General features: G+C 43.0%; 1 protein-coding gene across 3 annotated transcripts in view; it reads left to right on the top strand.

The window, feature by feature from the left end:
- The window catches only part of POU2F3 (POU class 2 homeobox 3), a 137,006-nt gene extending 115,590 nt beyond the window's left edge, over positions 1 to 21,416 (top strand). For all 3 annotated transcript variants that reach the window (XM_040325536.1, XM_040325537.1, XM_040325538.1), the window contains 8 exons: positions 6,476 to 6,561; positions 6,677 to 6,853; positions 11,354 to 11,495; positions 11,626 to 11,762; positions 11,867 to 12,028; positions 16,709 to 16,775; positions 19,097 to 19,229; positions 21,328 to 21,416. In XM_040325536.1, coding sequence (XP_040181470.1) covers positions 6,476 to 6,561; positions 6,677 to 6,853; positions 11,354 to 11,495; positions 11,626 to 11,762; positions 11,867 to 12,028; positions 16,709 to 16,775; positions 19,097 to 19,229; positions 21,328 to 21,367 — 944 coding nt within the window. In that variant the 3' untranslated portion in view covers positions 21,368 to 21,416. The remainder of the gene's footprint in view (positions 1 to 6,475; positions 6,562 to 6,676; positions 6,854 to 11,353; positions 11,496 to 11,625; positions 11,763 to 11,866; positions 12,029 to 16,708; positions 16,776 to 19,096; positions 19,230 to 21,327) is intronic.
- The last annotated feature ends 264 nt before the right edge of the window (positions 21,417 to 21,680 follow it).

Raw genomic sequence — 21,680 nt, forward strand, 5'->3', positions numbered from 1 at the left:
AAAAGTCCGCTGGGAAAACCAAGGGGAAAACCGTGAACCTGGTCGGCAGCTTTTCCTGGCCATGACAGCTTTGGTCGGGAACCCGGCCACGTGTATGCTCCACCGCAGTGTTTTCCATAGGAAAACCGCTTGGAATCCCGGCAGGAAAAACGGAAACATGTTCTTATTTTTTCTGCCGGGATTCCCGTCGGTTTTCCTGTCGGGAAAACTGCCATGGAGCATACACACGGCCAGTTTTCCCAGCCGATGGGAAAACTGGTCGTGTGTACGAGGCATAAGAGGAGATAATACTTGACATTGGAGAGGTTTCCTCTCACTTACCATTGTGTCTGCAGTACAGGAAGGGTGAATCTCCATATTTGGGGACACCGAACAGGTGTTTTTACCACTTCCTATTTTATCCAAAGTGATATAAATATTTTGGGTTTAAATATATGTAGCGCCCTGCCAACACTTAGGTTAAATTTTGGCTTCACTGTACTCAGCGAGGAAATGATCTGTTTTTTGATCTGGTCAGGGTTTCCCTAAGGTCAGTGGTTGATTACTCCTGCTTGTTTCTGGAGGAAGCTACCAGAAAACAGAACAGGAGGGTCAACTACTGATTCATGAATCTTTATTAGACCCCAGCCATTCCCTGGGAAGAGGGTGCCCAGAAGATGACTGGAGAGGTGATAAATGTTTGGGGAGGCGTGAAGGGGTTGTAAAGGTACCATTTTTTCCCTAAATAGCTTCCTTTACCTTAGTGCAGTCCTCCTTCACTTACCTCATCTTTCGATTTTGCTTTTAAATGTCCTTATTTCTTCTGAGAAATCCTCACGTCCTGTTCTTCTGTCTGTAACTCCACACAGTAATGCAAGGCTTTCTCCCTGGTGTGGAGTGTCGTGCTAGCCCCCTCCCTTGGACTACAGGAGATTCAGGACGCCCACTAACACACAGCTCCTTTCTCTATCTGCAACTTAGAGAGTGTCCTGACTCTCCTGTAGTCCAAGGGAGGGGGTGAGCACGACACTCCACACCAGGGAGAAAGCCTTGCATTACTGTGTGGAGTTACAGACAGAAGAACAGGAAGTGAGGATTTCTCAGAAGAAATAAGGACATTTAAAAGCAAAATCGAAGGATGAGGTAAGTGAAGGAGGACTGCACTAAGGTAAAGGAAGCTATTTAGGAAAAAAAAATTGTACCTTTACAGCCCCTTTGAGCAGAGTTTTTTTCTTCTACTAGTATGGTTAATGTTCTCCTGGGGCTGCTGTCCCTGGTAGACAGTTCGTGTGAGACCAGAGTTGTAGTCTGGGTCTCAGCAGGTGCTAGGCTGGGGTCTGGAGAAGATTGCTAAAGGATTTTTGCAGGAGGGCATTGTTCTGGAGTTCTGGTCTGGAAAAGGATATTTGTCTCCTTCACTGAAGAGTGTAGTTTAAAAGCTGGGTAGCAGACAGCTCTACATATACATTAATACCTGGTTCACACTATTGCGTGTGGTTGTCGGTGCGGAAATCGCAGCGATTTCCACACCCGCAGTCAAAACATGCTGGGCTGCCATTCATTGTTAATGGCACCCCACGCATCTAAAAACACTGCATGTTTGCGGGTGGGAAAACTACAGGGAAATTGCATGGTGCAAAAGCACCATGTGATGTCCCTGCAACTGTATTTTGAAGATGCACCTTTTTTCTGTGGGAAATGTAGACACCAGACACAGCAGCCCAAACAAGTTCCATTCACCTGAATTAAGCTGCATTGAAATCGTCTGCAATGCACATAGTTGCAGCATGGTAATTAGGCTTTTTAGGCGTTAAAAAAGCCAGTGATCCACCATGGATCGCTCTTCAGAGGGTATAACAAGTGTAAAGGATACCTGAGGGAGCCAACACTTTAGGGCCCTTCACATTTTTGCGGTGCCCCCCAAAATTTGGACTTAACCTTTTTTTCCCAGGCATAGCACAGTAATGAGTTACAATGTGCATTGCAATGCAGGTCAGGTGCCTAAGTATATTCGGCTAAGATTCCTGCAGTTTGCTCAAATAGTAAAGTGAAATGACAAATAACAGTAAATAACTGCCAGTACCAGAGATTTTGTGCCTTTCTTTACTAACAATTTAGCATAACTGTGAATTGAAAATGAGGGCCATCCATCTGCCAGGAGCAAGTGAAGTCTAATGATGTTATTTTGTGTATTGATATTTATTAAGCTCTGTTGAGTTACTTGACAATTGCTTTTCCTCTGTATTAATTTCTTCACATATTGGACCTATTGATAAAATGACAGGTAGCTGAAAACTCTACATATATAAAATGTAGATTACTTGTTCATGCTTATTGGGTAGAACCCTGATCAGTAACATCCAATTCTTTCCAATAATTTTAGGTCCTAGGAACCAGCAAATATCAACCTGTACTGCATAGCAAGATGGTGTTACAGTGCCACCATCTGGTGAACATCATCATAACATCATTTTCTTAAAAAAAACTAAACTAAAATGCATACACTAAGGGGGTTATTTACGAAAAGCCAAATCCACTTTGCACTACAAGTGCAAACTACAAGAGCAAAGTGCACTTGAAATTGCACTGAAAGTGCACTTGGAAGTGCAGTCGCTGTAAATCTGAGGGGTGGATCTGAAATGAGGGGAAGCTCTGCTGATTTTATTATCCAATCATGTGCAAGCTAAAATGCTGTTTTTTATTTTCTTTGCGTGTCCTCCTCGGATCTACAGCGACTTCAGTTCTAGGTGCACTTTCAGAGCAATTTCAAGTGCACTTTGCACTTGTAGTGCAAAGTGGATTTGTCTTTATTAAATAACCCCCTATGACAAGTTAAATAAATGGCAACATATAACTTGGTAGCAGGTATAATTGCAGCGTGGCGGTTAAAGAGACCCTGTCACCAGACCATTCACTGGGCACAAAACATACAAAAAAAATCCCTAATGAATATATGCAAACAAATAAATCTATTCCAATTAAATAAACAGTATGTATCATTTTTAAGTGTAATAGTGCAGTCCCAAAAAAGCAAAAACTTCAACTTCCTTGTGTGAATAGTGCTGTCCTTGCAATAGCACCTAGCACCTAAGGGCCAGATCCACTACTGATACTCCGGCGTATTTTCAAATTTGCCACGTCGTATCTTGATTTGTGATTCACAAACAAGATACAACGGCTTTTGGCTAAGATCCGACAGGCTTACGGCTTCGTACGCCTTCGGATCTTAGGCTGCAATACTTTCGGCCGCCGCTGGGTGGAGTTTGCTTCGTTTTCCAGCGTCAGGTATGCAAATTAGCTTTTACGGCGATTCACGAAGCTACTCGAGTCCGTTATGTCGTCGCAAGTCGTTTTTTCCCGTCGCAAAGTTAAGACTGATTTTTCATGCCTTAACTTTAGACCAGCCATGTTAAAGTATGGCCATCGTTCCCGCGTCGAATTTAAAAAAAAAAAATTTCGGCGTAAGTACGTTACGCACGTCGCCATTCACAAACACGTCGGGGTGCCGTAATTTCGCGCAAAGCACGTCGGGAAATTTACTAACGGAGCATGCGCAGAACGTTCACCCCATTTGAATTAGGCGGGCTTGCGCCGGACGGCTTTACGTTACACCGTCGCAAGTTTACAGGTAAGTGCTTTGTGAATCAGGCACTTACACTGAAAACTTGCGGCGGTGTAACTTAAAGACGATACGTTACACCGCCGCGATTCTTTCTGAATCTGGCCCTAAATGTCTTCCTTGATAAAAAGTAACACTTTGCTGTGAACTTTCCCCTCCACCTTGTTATACTTCTTTTTTAATCGAATCACCAGATTCTTTGACCTTTAGCCCTCATTCACACCTAGGCGACAAAACGCCTGGAGGGGAGAATTTCCATTGATGTCTATGAGATGGTTCACATCTCATAGACTCCGTACGCCTGCCGCCTATAAACAAGTCCCGGACCCTTTTTTTCAGGCGGCATTGGCGTTCGGCCATAGACATCAATGTAAATTCTTTGTGAAAAAAAAAAAAGTTAACTAATCGCGGCAAAATACGCCGCGTACGCGGCGTTACAATGTGAATGGAGCCTTAATGAATAAAAAGGTAATTTTGCACTTTCCCACATTGAGAGACAAAACCATGTTCTTTCAAGAGTTGAGTACATTCCTCCCAAATGTGATGACATCACTGGTTCCGCCCTATGTCCTTTATCACTGCAGACTTCCTCAGGAGCCCCTGAAGTTTTGTTTTTTTTAGGGACTGCACAGTTGCACAAAAGAAAAAGGCATGCATAGGTTTATTTTATTGGAAGTAATTTATTTGTGAATACTGTATGTTTGCATTAAATCACAGGTATCTCTTTAATTTGCTTTCTGCGTAGCAGCGTATATAAAGGACAGGAGATTGAGGTGAAAGTTAGTTAACGTAATAATAGTTTAGAAACAACTATTATTATAACTTATTTTAGCAAACCTTATAACTTCTTTTCACCCCAAAAATTAGACATGCTGCAAACATATGTATTGGAACAAAATTGGAAGCAAGTTCTTTTTGGAGGAGGGACAGTTGGGGATGATGCTAGAGGTAATGCACATAATAAAAAATACTTCAAAAGGAAGGGCTGGTTTCTGTTTAATTTCAATCACAACAATTTTATTTCATTTTGATAACCCTAATTAATCTCCACGTCTTTGCATTCTGTGACAGCACTAAATGGTTAGGATGGTGCAGAGTTGTCTGCTGCAATGATGTTCCAATGCAGAAAGGAAAAACTGCAGAGGGAAAATGATTTCCTCCACTGTGTGTATTGCAGAGCTGTAGTGTGTGTGTGTGTTTTCATTGAAAAAAGATTTTAGACTTTGTGCAATGGTATAACACAAAGCAGACCCTTACCGCCTGTTTTGGATTGCTCTGCACTCTCCGCTCCTCCCTCCTGCAGATGTCCTCTAAGCAAGCAGTGTGCTTAAGAGGCACCAATGTGGGAGCGCTTCTGACCTGGGCTATCACCGTCCATAGACGCACACAGTACAGATAAGCATCACACCCTCACTCCTCACAGAGTTGGGCCTATAGCTCCTGCTTATGCTTGTGTTTCCTGTGAGACCAAGTGTTGCAGGCGGGGCAATGCTGGATCATGAAAGGAGTCAGGTAAGTGTTTAGAGATGGGGTGAAGAATACGTAGTGAGGAAATTTTTACCTTAATGCAGAGAATGCATTAAGGTAAAAAGGAAAAACATGTGTAGCGCCCTGGGGTTTAGTCAGGGAGCTCTTCACCAAATTCCTTGTCAGGAGTAGCTACTGTAGTTAATTACTAGGGATCCATTGACTTCTCCCTAAGTTTGGCCTGGTTATACTTTCCTCTTCTGCCACCAGGTGGCCGGGCACTGGGAGGTATTAGATTGAGAAGGACAACTCAAGGTCAGGTTATGGGTATATGGGGTATCTCAGCCAATGGGCACGCATTTTGTTGAACCCCTTGGCCTGCTGGGAGAGCCTATATATTCGGGTGAGGTCAGGTGATCCAGGTTCTTGTGTGCCACCCAGACCGCCGTCTGGGTGGATGTGCGTCGTATACGCCCCGGGCTGCTAGAAAGGAAATTGGGCCTACCCCGGAGGCATCAGGCTGCCAGGCTGTATGAGGGCTTATCCAGAAGTAAGAGGGCAGCGCAGGGTTGGGACTGAGTTAGAAGGGAAGCTGTCACCATGAAGGGACCAATTGCCTTTACTAGGGACCACAGTGAGTAACTGAAGTAAGTACTAGAGCAGTATTCTCGCCAAAGGGGCACAGTGGAGAATCAGGAAACTTCAGGCGGTGATCAAGTCAGGGACCCAACAAGCGGAGGTGACACTTGCAGAGCAGCCTTGTGTGTCAAGCTAGGGACCAAGACAGTCAGCAGGGGTGAAGCTTGAAGGTGCCAAGCTAGGGACCCAGCAGGAAAGCATGGGTGACCCTTGAGGAAGATTCAACCGCAGAAGCCTTGAAGAGCTCACAGGATTCAGAGTTAGTGAATCAGAGGGTCCAGTGAGAGACCAGGAGCTCAAGGGGCTGAAGAACTATAAGGAGAAGTTGTAGTACAGCTGAGAGAACTGTTACTTTAAATTAGGAACTGTTTAAGTACTGTTACCATAGGAGTCAGCAGTCCTGCACATGCAGAAGTGGCGCGTTGCTGTGGCCTTTCCCTGTACGGCTGTTCTATTGAAGTTTCGGAGTCTGCCATTTGAAATTGTAACTACTTAAGGATGTAATGGTCCTAACCCTCTTTCCTCTACAAAATATAAAAAGGACTGTCAAAGAAATAAAACCTCTTTACATCCAGAAAGTGTCTGGCGCCCAATGACTTTTACCACCTTTGCACCCACTATGCCTCACAACCCACCACTTAAAGAAGGATGTCAGTTAACTTTGGCCTTGAAGGTTCCCATTAGACTGGAAAAGGTCAGAGATTCTGCTTCACATGTTTGACTTTAGAACCACTTTTTATACTAAGGTATTATTTTCTATTCTAATTTTAGGTCTTCTTCAACAAAATCTTATTGCTTTGCCTCATCAACAAGGCGGTTCATTACAGTCTCAAGCTGGAATGGGCCTGGTTAACCAGGTATGGTACCTTTCTTGCATGCATTAGTTACATTTCTAGATTAAAGCAATTTGGATAATGTTTACAATGATGCTGGAGACTAAATGTCATTAATCAATTTGTGCTTTTGATGCAGGCAGTTGGACGATCCAGCCTTTCAGGTTCATCTGTAGAACCACATTTAGAATTGGGACAGCACTTGCATTCTTCAAAACACATATCTGTTGCTTCAGATGAACCCAGTGATTTAGAAGAACTGGAAAAGTTTGCTAAAACATTCAAGCAGAGGCGAATAAAACTAGGCTTTACACAGGTAAGGCTATACTTCTTCCTGTGGCTACCAATGTGTTAGTATGATTATGTATAGGCTACAGGATATAAAATACTGTGCAAATCGTATTATTCTGCATGGCAAATACACAATGATTTCTTGATATCTCACTACTGTGCAATGTTTTAGAGCCTACTCAGAGCCTGTGCTTATTGTATATAGCGTGGTAATTTTATATTTGTTGACTGCTAATAAAGATTTTTTTCTTGTAACAAAGCCTCAGCTAAATTTATAGGGCTAGATTCAGATAGAATTGCCTATCTTTAGGCGGGCGTAGCGTATCCCAGATACACTACGCCGCCGTAACTTAGTGAGGCAGGTACCATATTCACAACGAACTTGCGTCCTAAGTTACGGCGGCGTAGTGTAAATGGGCCGGCGTAACCCCCCCTTAATTTAAATTGTCCAGGCAGTGGGCATGTTGTATTATAATGAGCCTTGACCCCACATAATTGACGCTCCTAACGAACGGCGCATGTGCCGTCCGTGAACGTATCCCAGTGCGCATGCTCAAAATCACGTCGCAAATAGTCAATGCTTTCGACGTGAACGTAACTTACGCACAGCCCTATTCGCGTACGAGTTACGCAAACGACGAAAAATTTGACGCTGTCCCGACATCCATACTTAACATTGGCTACGCCTCATATAGCAGGGGTAACTTTACGCCGAAAAAAGCCTTACGTAAACGACGTAAATCAATGCGCCGGGTGGACGTAAGTTTCTGAATCGGCGTATCTAGCTCATTTGCATATTCTACGCGTAAATCTACGGAAGCGCCCCTAGCGGCCAGCGTAAATATGCACCCTAAGATACAACGGCGTAGGAGACTTACGCCACTTGTATCTAGGCCAAATCTATGCGTAACTGATTCTATGAATCAGGCGCATAGATACAACCGTGCTCATTCGGACATACGACGGCGTATCTGAAGATACGCCGTCGTATGTCCTTTATGAATCTAGCCCATTTTGCATGGATCTCCAGATTGTATCTGTACCCCAGTGAACAAATTTAAAGCAATTATAAAAAAAACAACAACATTGGCACAAAGGAGTAGGCATCATAAAGCAACAGCAATTAGAAGTTGTTTTCTATCCAGAGTGAAAAGTTAGTGGTCTTTAACCTTTCTTCGGCATATAAACCACCTCCCCACACCTCCTACCCTGGCATCCCATGTGGCAATGACCAGGCCTCTAAATATCCTATATAGGCACCTAGCATTGCAATGAGGGAATCAGAGTGGGGGGGGGGGGGCACTGTCTGCCTGACTATGCTTCACTTTGGTTGTGGGTAAAGTCAATTTCTAGACAGTCTTCCTGAATTAGCTTTGTCCATGGAAATAGAAATTTAGACTAGAAATATTGACTTTAGGCGGCACACGAATAATAAATATAAAAATCAATAGATATTTATTGTAGAAATTTGTATAAAAAGTTTCATAAATCATAATACAATATTCATCAGCATATGGGCCCAACAAGTACTACAATAACATTTCCAGAAAATTGTAATAATGCAAGTACACTCAATATATGAGAAAATACATAACCAGTAAACAGTAGAGGTTTATGTGAAATGTATGGCCTTAAACATGGGTCCAATATTTTAATACTTGTTCTGCTCTACATGTTTTGCGTGAAAACGCTTCTTTAGCTTTGTCTATGGGTCCAATCCAAAGCCTAGACAGCTTCACTAAAGCATTATCTTAGTGCAGCCTGCCACTGGGAAAGAGTGCTTAGTTGACTGTCCCTCCAGATCGGACCAGGGAACTGACAGTGGTATTCTCTACTGGTTGGGTTTAAATGCTGTGCCATTGAAAGGGGCAGGTTGATGAAAAGAGCATGCCCGGGGTGTTACAGTGTGGCATGGATGTGTAGCAGTTTTGTAGGCGGAGCAGGTGTGGTGAGTTGTGAGTGAGGTGCCTGTAGGACAGGGCTCAAAATTTCAAGTCCTGAGCTACTAGCCAGGCCTCAAGAGTTACTCGCCACCAGTTGCCCCACCTAATTCATACACTGCCCTGCGCCTAATTGCACCCGTAAACACGCCCTCGTAGATTATCTCATGGAATGACAATGTTTTATGCAGAATCAAGTTACAAAATTAAATATTACCAACAACAACTTTAACAAAATGGGACAGGGCACTGAGGGCAGACCAGAGGGACAGGGCACTGGGGGCAAACCAGAGGGACAGGGCACTGGGGGCAAACCAGAGGGACAGGGCACTGGGGGCAAACCAGAGGGACAGGGCACTGGGGGCAGACCAGAGGGACAGGGCACTGGGGGCAGACCAGAGGGACAGGGCACTTGCTGTCTCCTCTGCAACTCCCATCCATTCTCTCTCCCATTCATCTCATCATCAGGAGCCTGTGTGTGCGGCTCCACGCTTGCATGTCCCCACTTCCCCCTTTTATTCAGGCTGGCAGAGAGGAGAGGAGCTGCAGCACAGCGGGAGGGAGTACAATCCAGCGCTGAGATCCACATAACTGCACAGCCATTGGCACCATAGCACAGCGCACACTGACAGCGCACAGCACACATTGAGACCAGACTGTTCACAGTGCTCAGGCTAAACTGTTGGACACTTACATAGAGCACAAGGAGAAGAAAACTGCACAAACTAGAAGGCTGCCGCTCTCATGTCAGGGCAACTTTCAGTGAGCGCTGCACCGGAGTGGTAATTTTTGCAATCCTCCACCTCACTCATTACTCTCTGCTCTCCAGCTACATTGGTTGGGGCCCGGGGGAGGGGGGCAGGCTCAGAGAGGTCATACTGTTGGGTCCCATGGCTTAATGAGAATTGTAAGGAGAGCACCTGTGTACTGCTCTGCCTGTGCGCGGCTCACCAGACTACTTTTCCCGAGCATTCACCTTTCCTCTTCGGCCGCCACAGATTGGAGGGAGATTGGTCATGCAGCCCTGTCATCACTCGCCCCCAGCTTAAATCCACTCGCCAAATGCTAGTAGGCAAGTGGAAATTTTGAGGGCTGCTGTAGGAGGTGGGTTCTTAGTGAGCCCCCCCCATCTTACGCCCACAGTGAGCTGCTATTGGAGGAAGAAAATAGCAGAATTCTACCTCCAGCAGCTATTAAGGCCCCTGCTCCTTCTTACACTCCTGTAAGTGAGGCAGCGGCAAAAAGCAATGGACTCAAGTTCCCAGCACGCTCTCCCACTCTCTACATAAAAACACTGAGCGCATATCTTTTTGTCCCCTATTCCCCCTTGACCTGGCTCTGGTATGTGGCTTCAAAACCTTTCTGAATTATGAAAACATCATAGTTCCCTTCAGATTTTAGGAACACAGCATTGTACCATATATAGGTTAGGTCAGGGTTTGAAAAATTTGCTTGGAATCTAGGAGCCAGCTAAAAAAGTTAGAAGCCAAAAAACACACCCCGTCCCGCCAAGCTCGCGCGCAGAAGCGAACGCATATGTGAGTAGCGCCCGCATATGTAAACGGTATTCAAACCACACATGTGAGGTATCGCCGCAATTGGTAGAGCAAGAGCAATAATTCTAGCCCTAGACCTCCTCTGTAACTCAAAACATGCAACCTGTAGAATTTTTTAAACGTCTCCTATGGAGATTTTAAAGGGTAAAAGTTTGTCGCCATTCCACGAGCGGACACAATTTTGAAGCGTGACATGTTGGGTATCAATTTACTCGGCGTAACATTCTCTTTGACAATATAAAAAAAATTGGGCTAACTTTACTGTTGTCTTATTTTTTTAATTAAAAAAAGTGTATTTTTTCCCCAAAGTGCGCAAATACAGTGTGACAGAAAGTATTGCAACGACCGCCATTTTATTCTCTAGGGGGTTAAATAAAAAATATATATAATGTTTGGGCCCTAAAGTATTAATTAGTGACTTTGCTTTACTACTTCTGCCTCTCAGTAGTCTATGGGTCAGGTCTGATTTGCCGGAAAACAAGCCTAATGGAGCCTAACATAAACCATTTTGGTGGAGTTCCTAATTGCATTCTGTGTTATACTGCTAAACATATGGGGGGTTATTTAAAACTTGTATAAGAGGTGTATGGAACAGCCAGCAAGTGCAAATGTCAGTTGTAATCATGTTTAAACAGCAATGTAAAATACTCTAAGGCTGCATTCACACCACCGATTACCGGCCGGCACGATCGCGCAGCGGGGAGGTGGGGGCGCACGGAGACACAGGATCCCGTGTCTCCGTGCGCCCCCACCTCGTGCGACGGGCCCGGTAATTGAGGCCGCGGCTTTGCAGCCTTCTGCAGGCCTAAGCTTCACTGGGTGCCAGGTCACAATTTCTTGTCGCAATGGGCCCTGGGTTAGGTGATCTGAAACTGCCTAAGAATCAGAAGCTCAGTATGAAACTAAAAAAATCTTTATTGATAGTAGGTGACCAATAGCTGAACAGCAGATTACAGAATGTGTAATTATGAGTTTATATACTGCAAATATTAACACAATGCACATATAAATGTATTTATTTGTTAACAGGGTGATGTTGGCCTGGCTATGGGGAAGTTGTATGGAAACGATTTTAGCCAAACAACAATATCTCGATTTGAAGCTCTGAACCTGAGTTTTAAAAACATGTGTAAGCTGAAACCTCTTTTGGAGAAATGGCTAAGTGATGCAGGTAATACTTATACATGAGTATGTACAAATGCAATGATGTATGTAATCAGTATGTAACATAAATGTTATGTTAAAAAAGTACAGATGCCAAATATGGACAGATATACTCATACTATCTTTTGGCCTTTTAGAATCTGCCCCGTCTGATTCCGCTATGACACAAAACAGCACATATCCACAATTAAGTGAGCTGTTTGGGCGTAAAAGGAAAAAAAGGACCAGTATAGAGACTAACATACGCTTGACTTTGGAGAAACGGTTTCAAGATGTAAGTAATATTATGTGAGGCTCTAATTATTATCTCTAATATATAGAGTCCCTGCACATCTCCTGTCAGTTACCTGTACAGACATTGTAAATCTCTTCTTCTAGAACCCAAAACCAAGCTCAGAGGAAATTAGCATGATAGCTGAACAGTTGGCTATGGAGAAGGAAGTGGTACGGGTTTGGTTCTGCAATCGTCGCCAGAAGGAAAAAAGAATTAACTGTCCAATTAACTTGCCTCTGAAGTCTCCTATCTATAACTCAAGAATGGTAAGACTTAAAACTGTCTACAAAAGGGTACCTGCCATATTTATTATATTGTAGCCTTCACAGTTGGCTATTTTAGGTCAAGTTTTGTTCTTGCTGTTGAAACCCACAAGTTCAGCAAAAAAAAAAAAATGAATGGGAAACGACAAAATGAACACTGTCAGGCCTCGTACACACGACCGAGTTTCTCGGCAAAAACCAGCAAGAAACTTGCTGGGAGATATTTTTTTGCTGAGGAAACCGGTCGTGTGTACATTTTTCCAATCGGGAAAAAATAAAACATGTTTTATTTCTAAACACTGATGGAAAAAAGTCCAATGGGGCCCAAACACGATCGGAATCTCCCATGAAAAAACACTTAAATTCCGATCGTGTGTATGTGGCAAAAAAGTGCTCTTGCCAGAATCTTCCTATCCAATACTTCTGGGAATGTCAGATACCTTAATCACTGTGCCCTATGGTTCTCTCTGCTAGCCCTTAGATCACTATTGTATTCTGTACGGATCTAGGGCCACAAGATGTTACCACAGTGCAAGAGAGCTAAGATCAGAAGTGCTACTCTCTGTAGGGGTAAATTCATTTTATCATCTTTTCTTATCATCTTATCTTCTATTGATAGATTTCCTTCAATGCATATGAAAACCAGGGATTACCAATCCTTAGATGTGATGACTGCATTGGTTTTCTTTTTGCAGGTGTTTTACTTTATTTTCACCATATGGTCCTGCCAGTAACACACTTATTTTTCTAGAATGACTGTATCTATTGGGAAGAAGTGTTGTTGCCATAGGACAAGACAACAAACACATTACCCTCTCCTCTCCTCCAAAAGATAGATAGTAGGGGTTCTGTAGTCCTTATGCCACGTGCACACGACCATTTTTCGGGTTCTAAAAAATTATGTTTTTTTTTTATGTCATTAAAAACGATCGTGTGTGGGCTTCAGAGCATTTTTCGAGTTCTGAAAAATGGCCACATTTTTTTTTCGAACATGCTCTATTTATTCACAAAGTTTTTAACGTTGTCGTTTTTCGGGTTGTAAAAAATGGTCGGGTGTGGGCTTTAACGACGTGAAAAATCTGCGCATGCTCAGAAGCAAGTTATGAGACGGGAGCGCTCATTCTGGTAAAACTACTGTTCGTAATGGAGTAAGCACATTCATCACGCTGTAACAGACAGAAAAGCGAGAATCGTCTTTTACTAACACGAAAGGGTGGCGTCATCCGAATGGAACTTCCCCTTTATAGTGCCGTTGTACGTCACCGCGCTTTGCTGGAGCATTTTTTTTTTCACGATCGTGTGTAGGTAAGACCGTTTTAATGATCAAGTTGAAAAAAACTTTGTTTTTTCTAGAGCCTGAAAAACGTCGATTTTTACAACCCAAAAAATGATCGTGTGTATGCGGCATTAGAGATAGCTGGCAACAATGTAATTCATAGGAGAATAGTACAGGCGAAGAGCACAAACATTTATCAGCTGATATAATTTCTGGCAGAATTACTAATATTTGCAGTTTTTTAAAAGATATAACAAACTGTAATTAGTAGTATACTTAATGGACCAAATAAGAGAAGTTAGGAGAGGAGGAGCTGTTAGGCCCCGTACACACGATAGGTTAACCAGAGGACAACGGTCTGATGGACTGTTTTCATCGGTCAAAACCGATCGTGTTTGGGCCCCATTGGTTATTTAACCATCAGTTAAAAAAAAGCCAACTTGCTTTAAATTTAACCAATCGATTCCTAACCGATGGGAAAAAAACGATCGTTAGTAGGCACAACCATCGGTTAAAAATCTACGCAGGCTCATAATCAAGTCGACGCATGCTTGGAAGCATTGAACTTTTTTTTCAGCACGTCGTTGTGTTTTTCGTCACCGCGTTCTGACACAATCGTTTTTTTAACCGATGGTGTGTAGGTGCGACGGACCATCAGTCAGCTTCATCGGTTAACCTAGGAAAATGGTCCATCAGACCGTTCTCATCGGATGGACTGATCGTGTGTGCGAGGCTTTAAGGGTTTTTCATACCTTTTAAATAAACCCAAGAACAAAAATGCAAAATATTACAACTTCTAGTTCTTTCACGCGCTAGCTGGCTTTTCTTCTTTCTTCTTTTTTCAAGTAAGAACATTATCAGCAAATACAGAAAATACATGTTGATTTTGTCAGAGATACCATGTCCTTGTCACTTCCTGTAAGCTGCACAGAAGTATATCTTCCTTCCAAGCTATATGCCAGATTCACGTAGAATCGCGGCGGCGTAACGTATCGTAGATATGTTACACCGCCGCAAGTTTTCATCGCAAGTGCCTGATTCACAAAGCACTTGCGATGAAAACTACGCCGGCGGCCTCCAGCGCAAGGCGGGCCAATTCAAATGGGTGTGTGCCATTTAAATTAGGCGCACTCCCGCGCCGGACCTACTGCGCATGCTCCGTTTCGCAATTCCCGTTGTGCTTTGCGCACCGTGACGTAATTTTTTCGAACGGCGACGCGCATAGCGTACTTCCGTATTCCTGGACATGTTACGCAAACGACGTTAAATTTTTAATTTCGACGCGGGAACGACGGCCATACTTTAGACAGCAATACGATTGCTGACTAAAGTTAGGGCACCCAAAACGACGACTAAATTTGCGACGGTAAACTAGACTAGCGACGACATAGCGAACGCTAAAATTGGTCGTGGATCGCCGTAACTCCTAATTTGCATACCCGACGCTGGTTTACGACGCAAACTCCCCCCAGCGGCGGCTGCGGTACTGCATCCTAAGATCCAACAGTGTAAAACAATTACACCTGTCGGATCTTATGGATATCTATGTGTAACTGATTCTATGAATCAGTCGCATAGATAGAAACAGAGATACGACGGCATATCAGGAGATACGCCGTCGTATCCCCTTTGTGAATCTGGCCCTATATTCTTTACCAATTGCCCTCCATGTAATGGAGACACACACATATTTGTATTCCATATGAGAAGAACAGCCTAGGGTTACAACCATGGCTCACTGCATAGATACAGTGGAGGAGTGTCGTAGCCACCCAGGGACAAGAAGTGTTTTATTGGCAGGATCACCAGATAAAAAACTAATGCAGCCAGTACACCAAGGACTATTACGTTTTTGGATTTAGGTTTAGATACGCTTTATTATTCTCCATTAGTCTATTAACTTGAAATATAGCTACTGTATATAGCACAAATCTTCTGATTGGTGGGAATCATGAGGTTTTCTCAGTTGTTGATTGAAAGAAGTAGAAAATAGAGACATTTACTAAAGATAAAATGCACAGTGGTGGAACTACTAGGATCGCAAAGGTCACACTTGCGACCGGGCCCTAGAATTTTGCCACTGTGGAAGGCCCAAGAGCCTGAACTCTGGGCTCTGAACTATGAGTGCCTGTCACAGCTCAGAGCCAGCATGGACAGGAGAGGAGAGAAAGAGTTGATCAACTTTTCCTCCTGCCCTCTTCCCCTGTGTCTGCCCTGCCCACACTCCCCGGCAGTGCTATGCCTCAGAGAAGGGGATGTCTGGGCAGGAAGTTTGAAACCCAGCAGCCAGAAGACAAAGGGTGCTCATAGCTATGTAAAGGGGGACTCTGAGGATTCAGATGTAAAGTGGGACTCTGTGCATTCAGATGTAAAGGGGAACTCTGCGCATTCAGATGTAAAGGGGAACTCTGCGCATTCAGATGTAAAGGGGAACTCTGCGCATTCAGATGTAAAGGGGGATCTGTTGATTCAACTCCCATTGACTTCAATGCAAAACCGCATTCCATTGACTTCAATGCAAAAACACCCCCTATTGACTGCAATGCAAAATCACATTCCCATTGACTTTAATGCAAAAAATCACGTCCATTGACTTCAATGCATAACTGCCCCTATTGACTTCAATGCATAATCGCATCCCATTGACTTCAGTGTAAAGATGCCAGCCACTTGACAACATTTAAAAAAAACTGTCCGTTTGTTCAGCCAAGTGCATCTTGAGTTTTCAGTTTTGGCACCGTTAGAGTGTTCAGATTTGACTTGAAAAAAAGTGGCAACCCTACCCAAGACGGCAGGAAGGAAGCCCGCTGTGGGACTGTATTAAAGGGCCCCGCTATGGGAGTAATTGACCCCAGGATCAATGGGAAGGGCCCTGGGCTTTGAGAGAAGAGGGAAGTCAGAGGGGGCATTTCATGGATTGTTGCACTGGGGCCCTTCTAGTTATGTCTCTTAAAATGCAGATTCATAAACAATAGTGCCATTCAATAGTTAAATATTTATTTCATGCTATAAGATGCCTATTCCATAACAGTAGTCAATATTTGTTTGTAAATTGAACATTTTGACAAAAAAATTGATGTGAGGTATAAGTAGTACTGTAAAAAGAATTTGCCTATCAATCAAACTATACCATGCTAAAAACATAAAAACGTAGGAAGCTAGGGGCTGTCCTGACATTTTCATTTCATTTCATTTTAATGAGCACACTCAACACTACAACATGGCATTGCGATCAGTAGATTATAATTTGTATTACTAATACTACCTATGAAGTCAGATGGGAGAGGGAATTGTAGAACATAACATACAGTAGGAGATGTTATGTACACGCTGAATGAAAATATATATTTATACACATACACTGTATATTGTCCTGTTGCCGTAATGATATTTTTTTTCTGTGTCAGGTATCAACGTCCGGTTCTTTGGGGTCTTTAGGTATCGCTCCAGTGCACAGCACAATGACCAGCACAGGTAAGATAACATTAGCAGAGGCAATATTTACACATACACTGCACAAGTCGACCCTATTAAAATGTAACTAATGGCAAAACATATTTTTTTTTTTTTCATTTTGGATAGTCTGGGTTGTTGTTTTTTATGTTTTGTCATTTGTGTCCGATTGAGATTTCCCTTCACTTCCTGTCTCATAGCCAAACAGGTAGTGAGAGGAAACTCCTCCAAAGTTAGGTAATCGCAGTGTGTCACCAGAACTAATGTGCCTATTGATTTACCCTCTATTATGCCTCGTACACACGGTCGGACTTTTTAACGTGCAAAAGTCCACCGTGAGTCCGTCGAAAGTCTAAGGCCCCGTACACACGACTGAGTTTCTCGGCAGAATTCAGCCAGAAACTCGATCGGAGCTGAATTCTGCCGAGAAACCCGGCGTGTGTACACTTTCGGCCGAGGAAGCCGACGAGTTCCTCGTTGAGCCAAATAGAGAACATGTTCTCTATTTCCTCGTTGTTCAATGAGGAAAGTTGGCTCGCCGAGATCCTCGGCGGCTTCACACAGAACTCGACGAGCAAAACGATGAGTTTTGCCCGTCAAGTTCCTCGGACGTCTATACGGGGCCTGACGGAAAGAAAGAGAACAGGTTCTCTATCTTAGGTCTGTTGGACTTCCGACAAAAAAAGTCAGATGGAGGCTACACACGGTTGGTCTTTCCGAGAAAAAAAAGGCGGTCTGAAAGTGGGACCGTGTGTATGAGGCATAAGTGTTCTGATGTTGACCTAAAATTTGTGATTTTCTTTTGCCTTGACTTCCAATGAAAATGGTAAAGCAAATAGAGAGGGTGAATCTCCATAACGGGGGCACAAACAACAATAAAACCTGACAAGTGTTCTGATCCCTCTCTACTCTACTCAAAACCTTTACATTCACCAATACTGCTAATGCTATTTTGGTCTGCAATTGTATTATTTTTCCCTGAGATTTCATCATAAATGATTCTCAGTGTTTTACATTCTGAACCCATTTTTGTCATGAGTGCTTCCTAAGGCCGCGTACACACGGGCAAACATGTACAATGAAACCGGTCCGCCGGATATGTCTGCTGAAACTGGTCCGTGGACCAGTTTCAGCAGACATGTTCGTCGTCTGTACGGCCCATAAGGAGACACTGTCACTATACATTCTGTAAAGCCCTGTACACACGGGCCAGAATCTCATCAGGAAAAAAAATGTGTTTTTCCTGACGAGATTCTTGGCAAGAATCTCTTGCTGCCCGAGTGTACAGACACTCCTTTCAAAAGAACCGCGGTTCTTTTGGAAGGCAAGAAAGCTGTGACGTCATCGCGTACGACGAGCATGCGCTTGTCACATTTGATGCCATCGCCGCCATCTTTCTGCACCCTACCTATGCCTAGGAAGCTACCGCGCATGCGTCAAAGTCATTTCGAGCATGCAAGGGTTTCCACAGCGACAGGTAAGTATACACACTCTCGGGTTTCTCGGCAGGAAAACACTGCCGAGAATCACGACGAGAAAATAGAGAACATGTTCTCCATTTTTCTCGTCAAGATTTTAGGCAGTTTTCTTGACTAGAAACCTGAAAGCCTCGTACACACACACGGTATACTCTGCCAGCAGTTTTCTTGCTGGTTCTTGCAGAGAAAACCGAGCGTGTGTACGAGGCTTAATGCTTTGGCTTCTGTGCACACTGGGCCAGGAAAATTTTAGTGATAGAAAATCTGGACTTTCTTGGAAGTTTATTTGTTGCATGCTTGTTCCAAGTCTCTGACCCTGTATTAATGCTAGACAGTGCTAATGGATTAGCCTTTCCAGGTATATCTGGCATCTTTATCAGATAAGGAGCCACTCAGAACCTGTCCTGATAAAATAATAACTGTTAAAATTATGTCTCAGTGATCAATCAATGTTACTTTGTACAATCAATACAGTTTTGCACTCCTGTAGCCTTGTCAGTGCAGATCACAAGTTTGTTCTATAATCTTATTCTAACTAAGGTTTGTATTACTTTTTGGTGTTGTGTATAATTACAAAATGCACACAATAGTGGAAATCAACAGAGTTTTCTTTTTTTCTTGTACCAAACTGGTGAAGTGGCATATGCCACATCAACAAAGCAGAGATAGACTTGCTGTGCTGGGGGGGGGGGGGGGTGCTGAGAGCAAGATGGAGCAAGCAACTTTAGCACTCCTACTCTTGTTGCTGGGCATAGAAAATAGAGCTGCTTTAAGTCTCGGAATCAGGGTGAGCTATTAAAAGGTATAGATGAATTCTCAATATGTGCACTTACAATGTTTGCTTTGATGGGTTCTTTATTACAGTAACTTCATCTTGTTCACCTGGGAGTTCCAGCAGACCATCCTCACCAAGTTCAGGCCTTCATTCTTGCAGCCCTGGAATCTCTCTAAACAGTTCAAAACCCAATGTGAATACCTCCAGCTACAGCTCATCTGGGTAAGCGTTCTTTTGTTTGCCTATCATATATATATATTATACAGTATATATACACACACACAGTAAGGCCTCGTACACACAACCGAGTTTCTCGGCAAAAACCAGCAAGAAACTTGCTGGGAGATATTTTTTTGCCGAGGAAACCGGTCGTGTGTACATTTTCGTTGAGGAAACTGTCGAGAAACTCGACGAGCCAAAAAGAGAGCAAGTTCTCTATTTCCTTGACGGGAATGGAGAAAAACGGCTTGTCGAGTTCCTCGACAGCCTAACAAGGAACTCGACGAGGAAAACGATGTGTTTCGCCCGTCGAGTTTCTCGGTCGTGTGTACGAGGCTTCAGATTTACTCTTTTACTTTATTTGGCACAGACAGAATTGTCTTGCATGCATATTAAATTGTTTGTGTACCTTTTTTGGGAGTATAATGAGCAATTGAAAGCTCTAGGGAGCAAATAAAGTGATTGTAAAGCTTCTTTTTTTTTTTGTTTTGTTTTTTAAACAACAAACATGTTATACTTACCTCCTCTGTGCAAGAGTTTTACAAAGAGTTGCCTAGATCCTCCTTTTTTTGGGTTCCCCCGCGGTGCTCCTGGCTTCTCCTCCTCTCGAGTGCCCCCATGGAGAGCCGCATTCCATGGGGAGACTAGTGCGGGCACGCCCCCGAGTCCTGATACTGCATCCATTGACACAGACAGTAGGACAAGGCTGCCTCACCCTCTGGCTCCTGTGTCACTGGATTTGATTGACAGCAGTGGGAGCCAATGGCTCCTGCTGCTATCAATCTATCCAATGAGGACCCAAGATAGTGGCAGGAGCTGCTGTGCTTGTCCCCGCCGCTGGAACAATTGGGTTTAGGTAAGAAAAAAGGGGGGGGGGTATGGGGGGAGCTGCAGCACAAAAGAATGCATTAAGGTGAAAAACTGTGAGGGTTTACAACCCCTTTAAAGTAAAAAAAAAAAAGCAAACAGAAAAATAATAAATATAGCATATACAATTGAGACACAGGTCATATTGTAATTGAATGTTATTAAAAATTACCAATTCCAATCTGTAGCTCTGTTATTTTCTGTGAAATTCAATGCAATATGGCTACCTGGAGGTCTTATGTACATAGAATGTGTACAGAACACTCCCCAAATATGTCATTTCCTGCTTGTGTGATTGGCTCACTTATTTTCCCAGAAGTCTGCACTAAGATAAAAGTCAGATTTCAGGCATCCCCTGCAACAAAAATTTCATTTTTGGTGAGATATTTCCAATAGGTAAACACATCTAAAGGAATGTAGGGCCCTGCAATTTTCCTCATTAGAGCCCTGCAGGTGCAGCTGCTTGTTGATAATTAAAAAAACACTCCCATTAAATTCACTTCAGAACATGGGCACAGACAAATACACAGGGATTTCTTCAGAATAACAAAAGGTAGGAATCTGCAACAAAGTTTGTCGAAATCCTTGTAATGTATATATATATATCACCAAGGGGATGAGTGTTTTTTCTTTATCAACAAAAAAGGGGTAACTTTTTACCAACAAAAAAAAAAAAAGGGTGCACAGGCAATGATCTGCAATAAAGTTACTTACCTGCCTGTCCGACCCTGTACAGTGAGCTGACATGCGCATTGAAATTCGGCAATGCCAAAGCTGACTGCACTCCTGTGAATTCACGGGAGTGACCCCACCCTCGCCCAGCCAATGAAGGTGGCTGGTAATGGAGAACTAGAATCCAGCTGCCTGAAGACGTCAGCTGCCAGCAGGGAGCTCTGGGACACCGCATTGGTGGATTCAAGGTGAGTATAGTTCCACTTTAATAACTTTATATAATTTTCCTTTTGCCCCCCTTTTGGATTATTTCTGAATTGGATTATTTCTGGCCTAGGTCAAAAATTGTTTCTTATGTGCCCTTGTGTTGAGCCTTCGTTCAAAAATATGGTTTATCTAATTTTTTTATGTACTTTAAACACATTACTAAACAGAGTTGATCTAGAAGCCCCTTATAATTACACAGTCCAGTTATATAAGGAGACTGTAAATAATAATTTATTTCTCTTTAATTCAATCAGTTTTATTGCCAAGTAATAATTTCATGACTCTCTTTATGTAGACCATGGTATCGATGGAATTCTCCAACATACCTTCATTGAAAAACGTCTTTTGTCGCTAATAAAAAAAAAGGAGACAAGTAAGCCAAAACAATGAAAGTGCCTCCATTGTTGTAGAATACCTTCTACCCGTAAATGAAGATGATCCACAAAATGAAATCACTGAAGATCATGTTGGGAAGCTTTTGAAAATGTTCTTTTAAAACTACATTCTGTCTCAGGATTCCACAGACTGTACTGTGTTTTCTAACAAGCTAGAGCCACCAATGTAACATATTTTAATCATGTTTAAAATGTTGATTTTTTTGTTTTGTTTTTTTGTTACTTAGTCCTGCCAAACCTTATCCATAGGATA

The sequence above is a fragment of the Rana temporaria genome, chromosome 10 (genome assembly GCF_905171775.1).
Source record: "Rana temporaria chromosome 10, aRanTem1.1, whole genome shotgun sequence".
Lineage (NCBI taxonomy): Eukaryota > Metazoa > Chordata > Amphibia > Anura > Ranidae > Rana > Rana temporaria.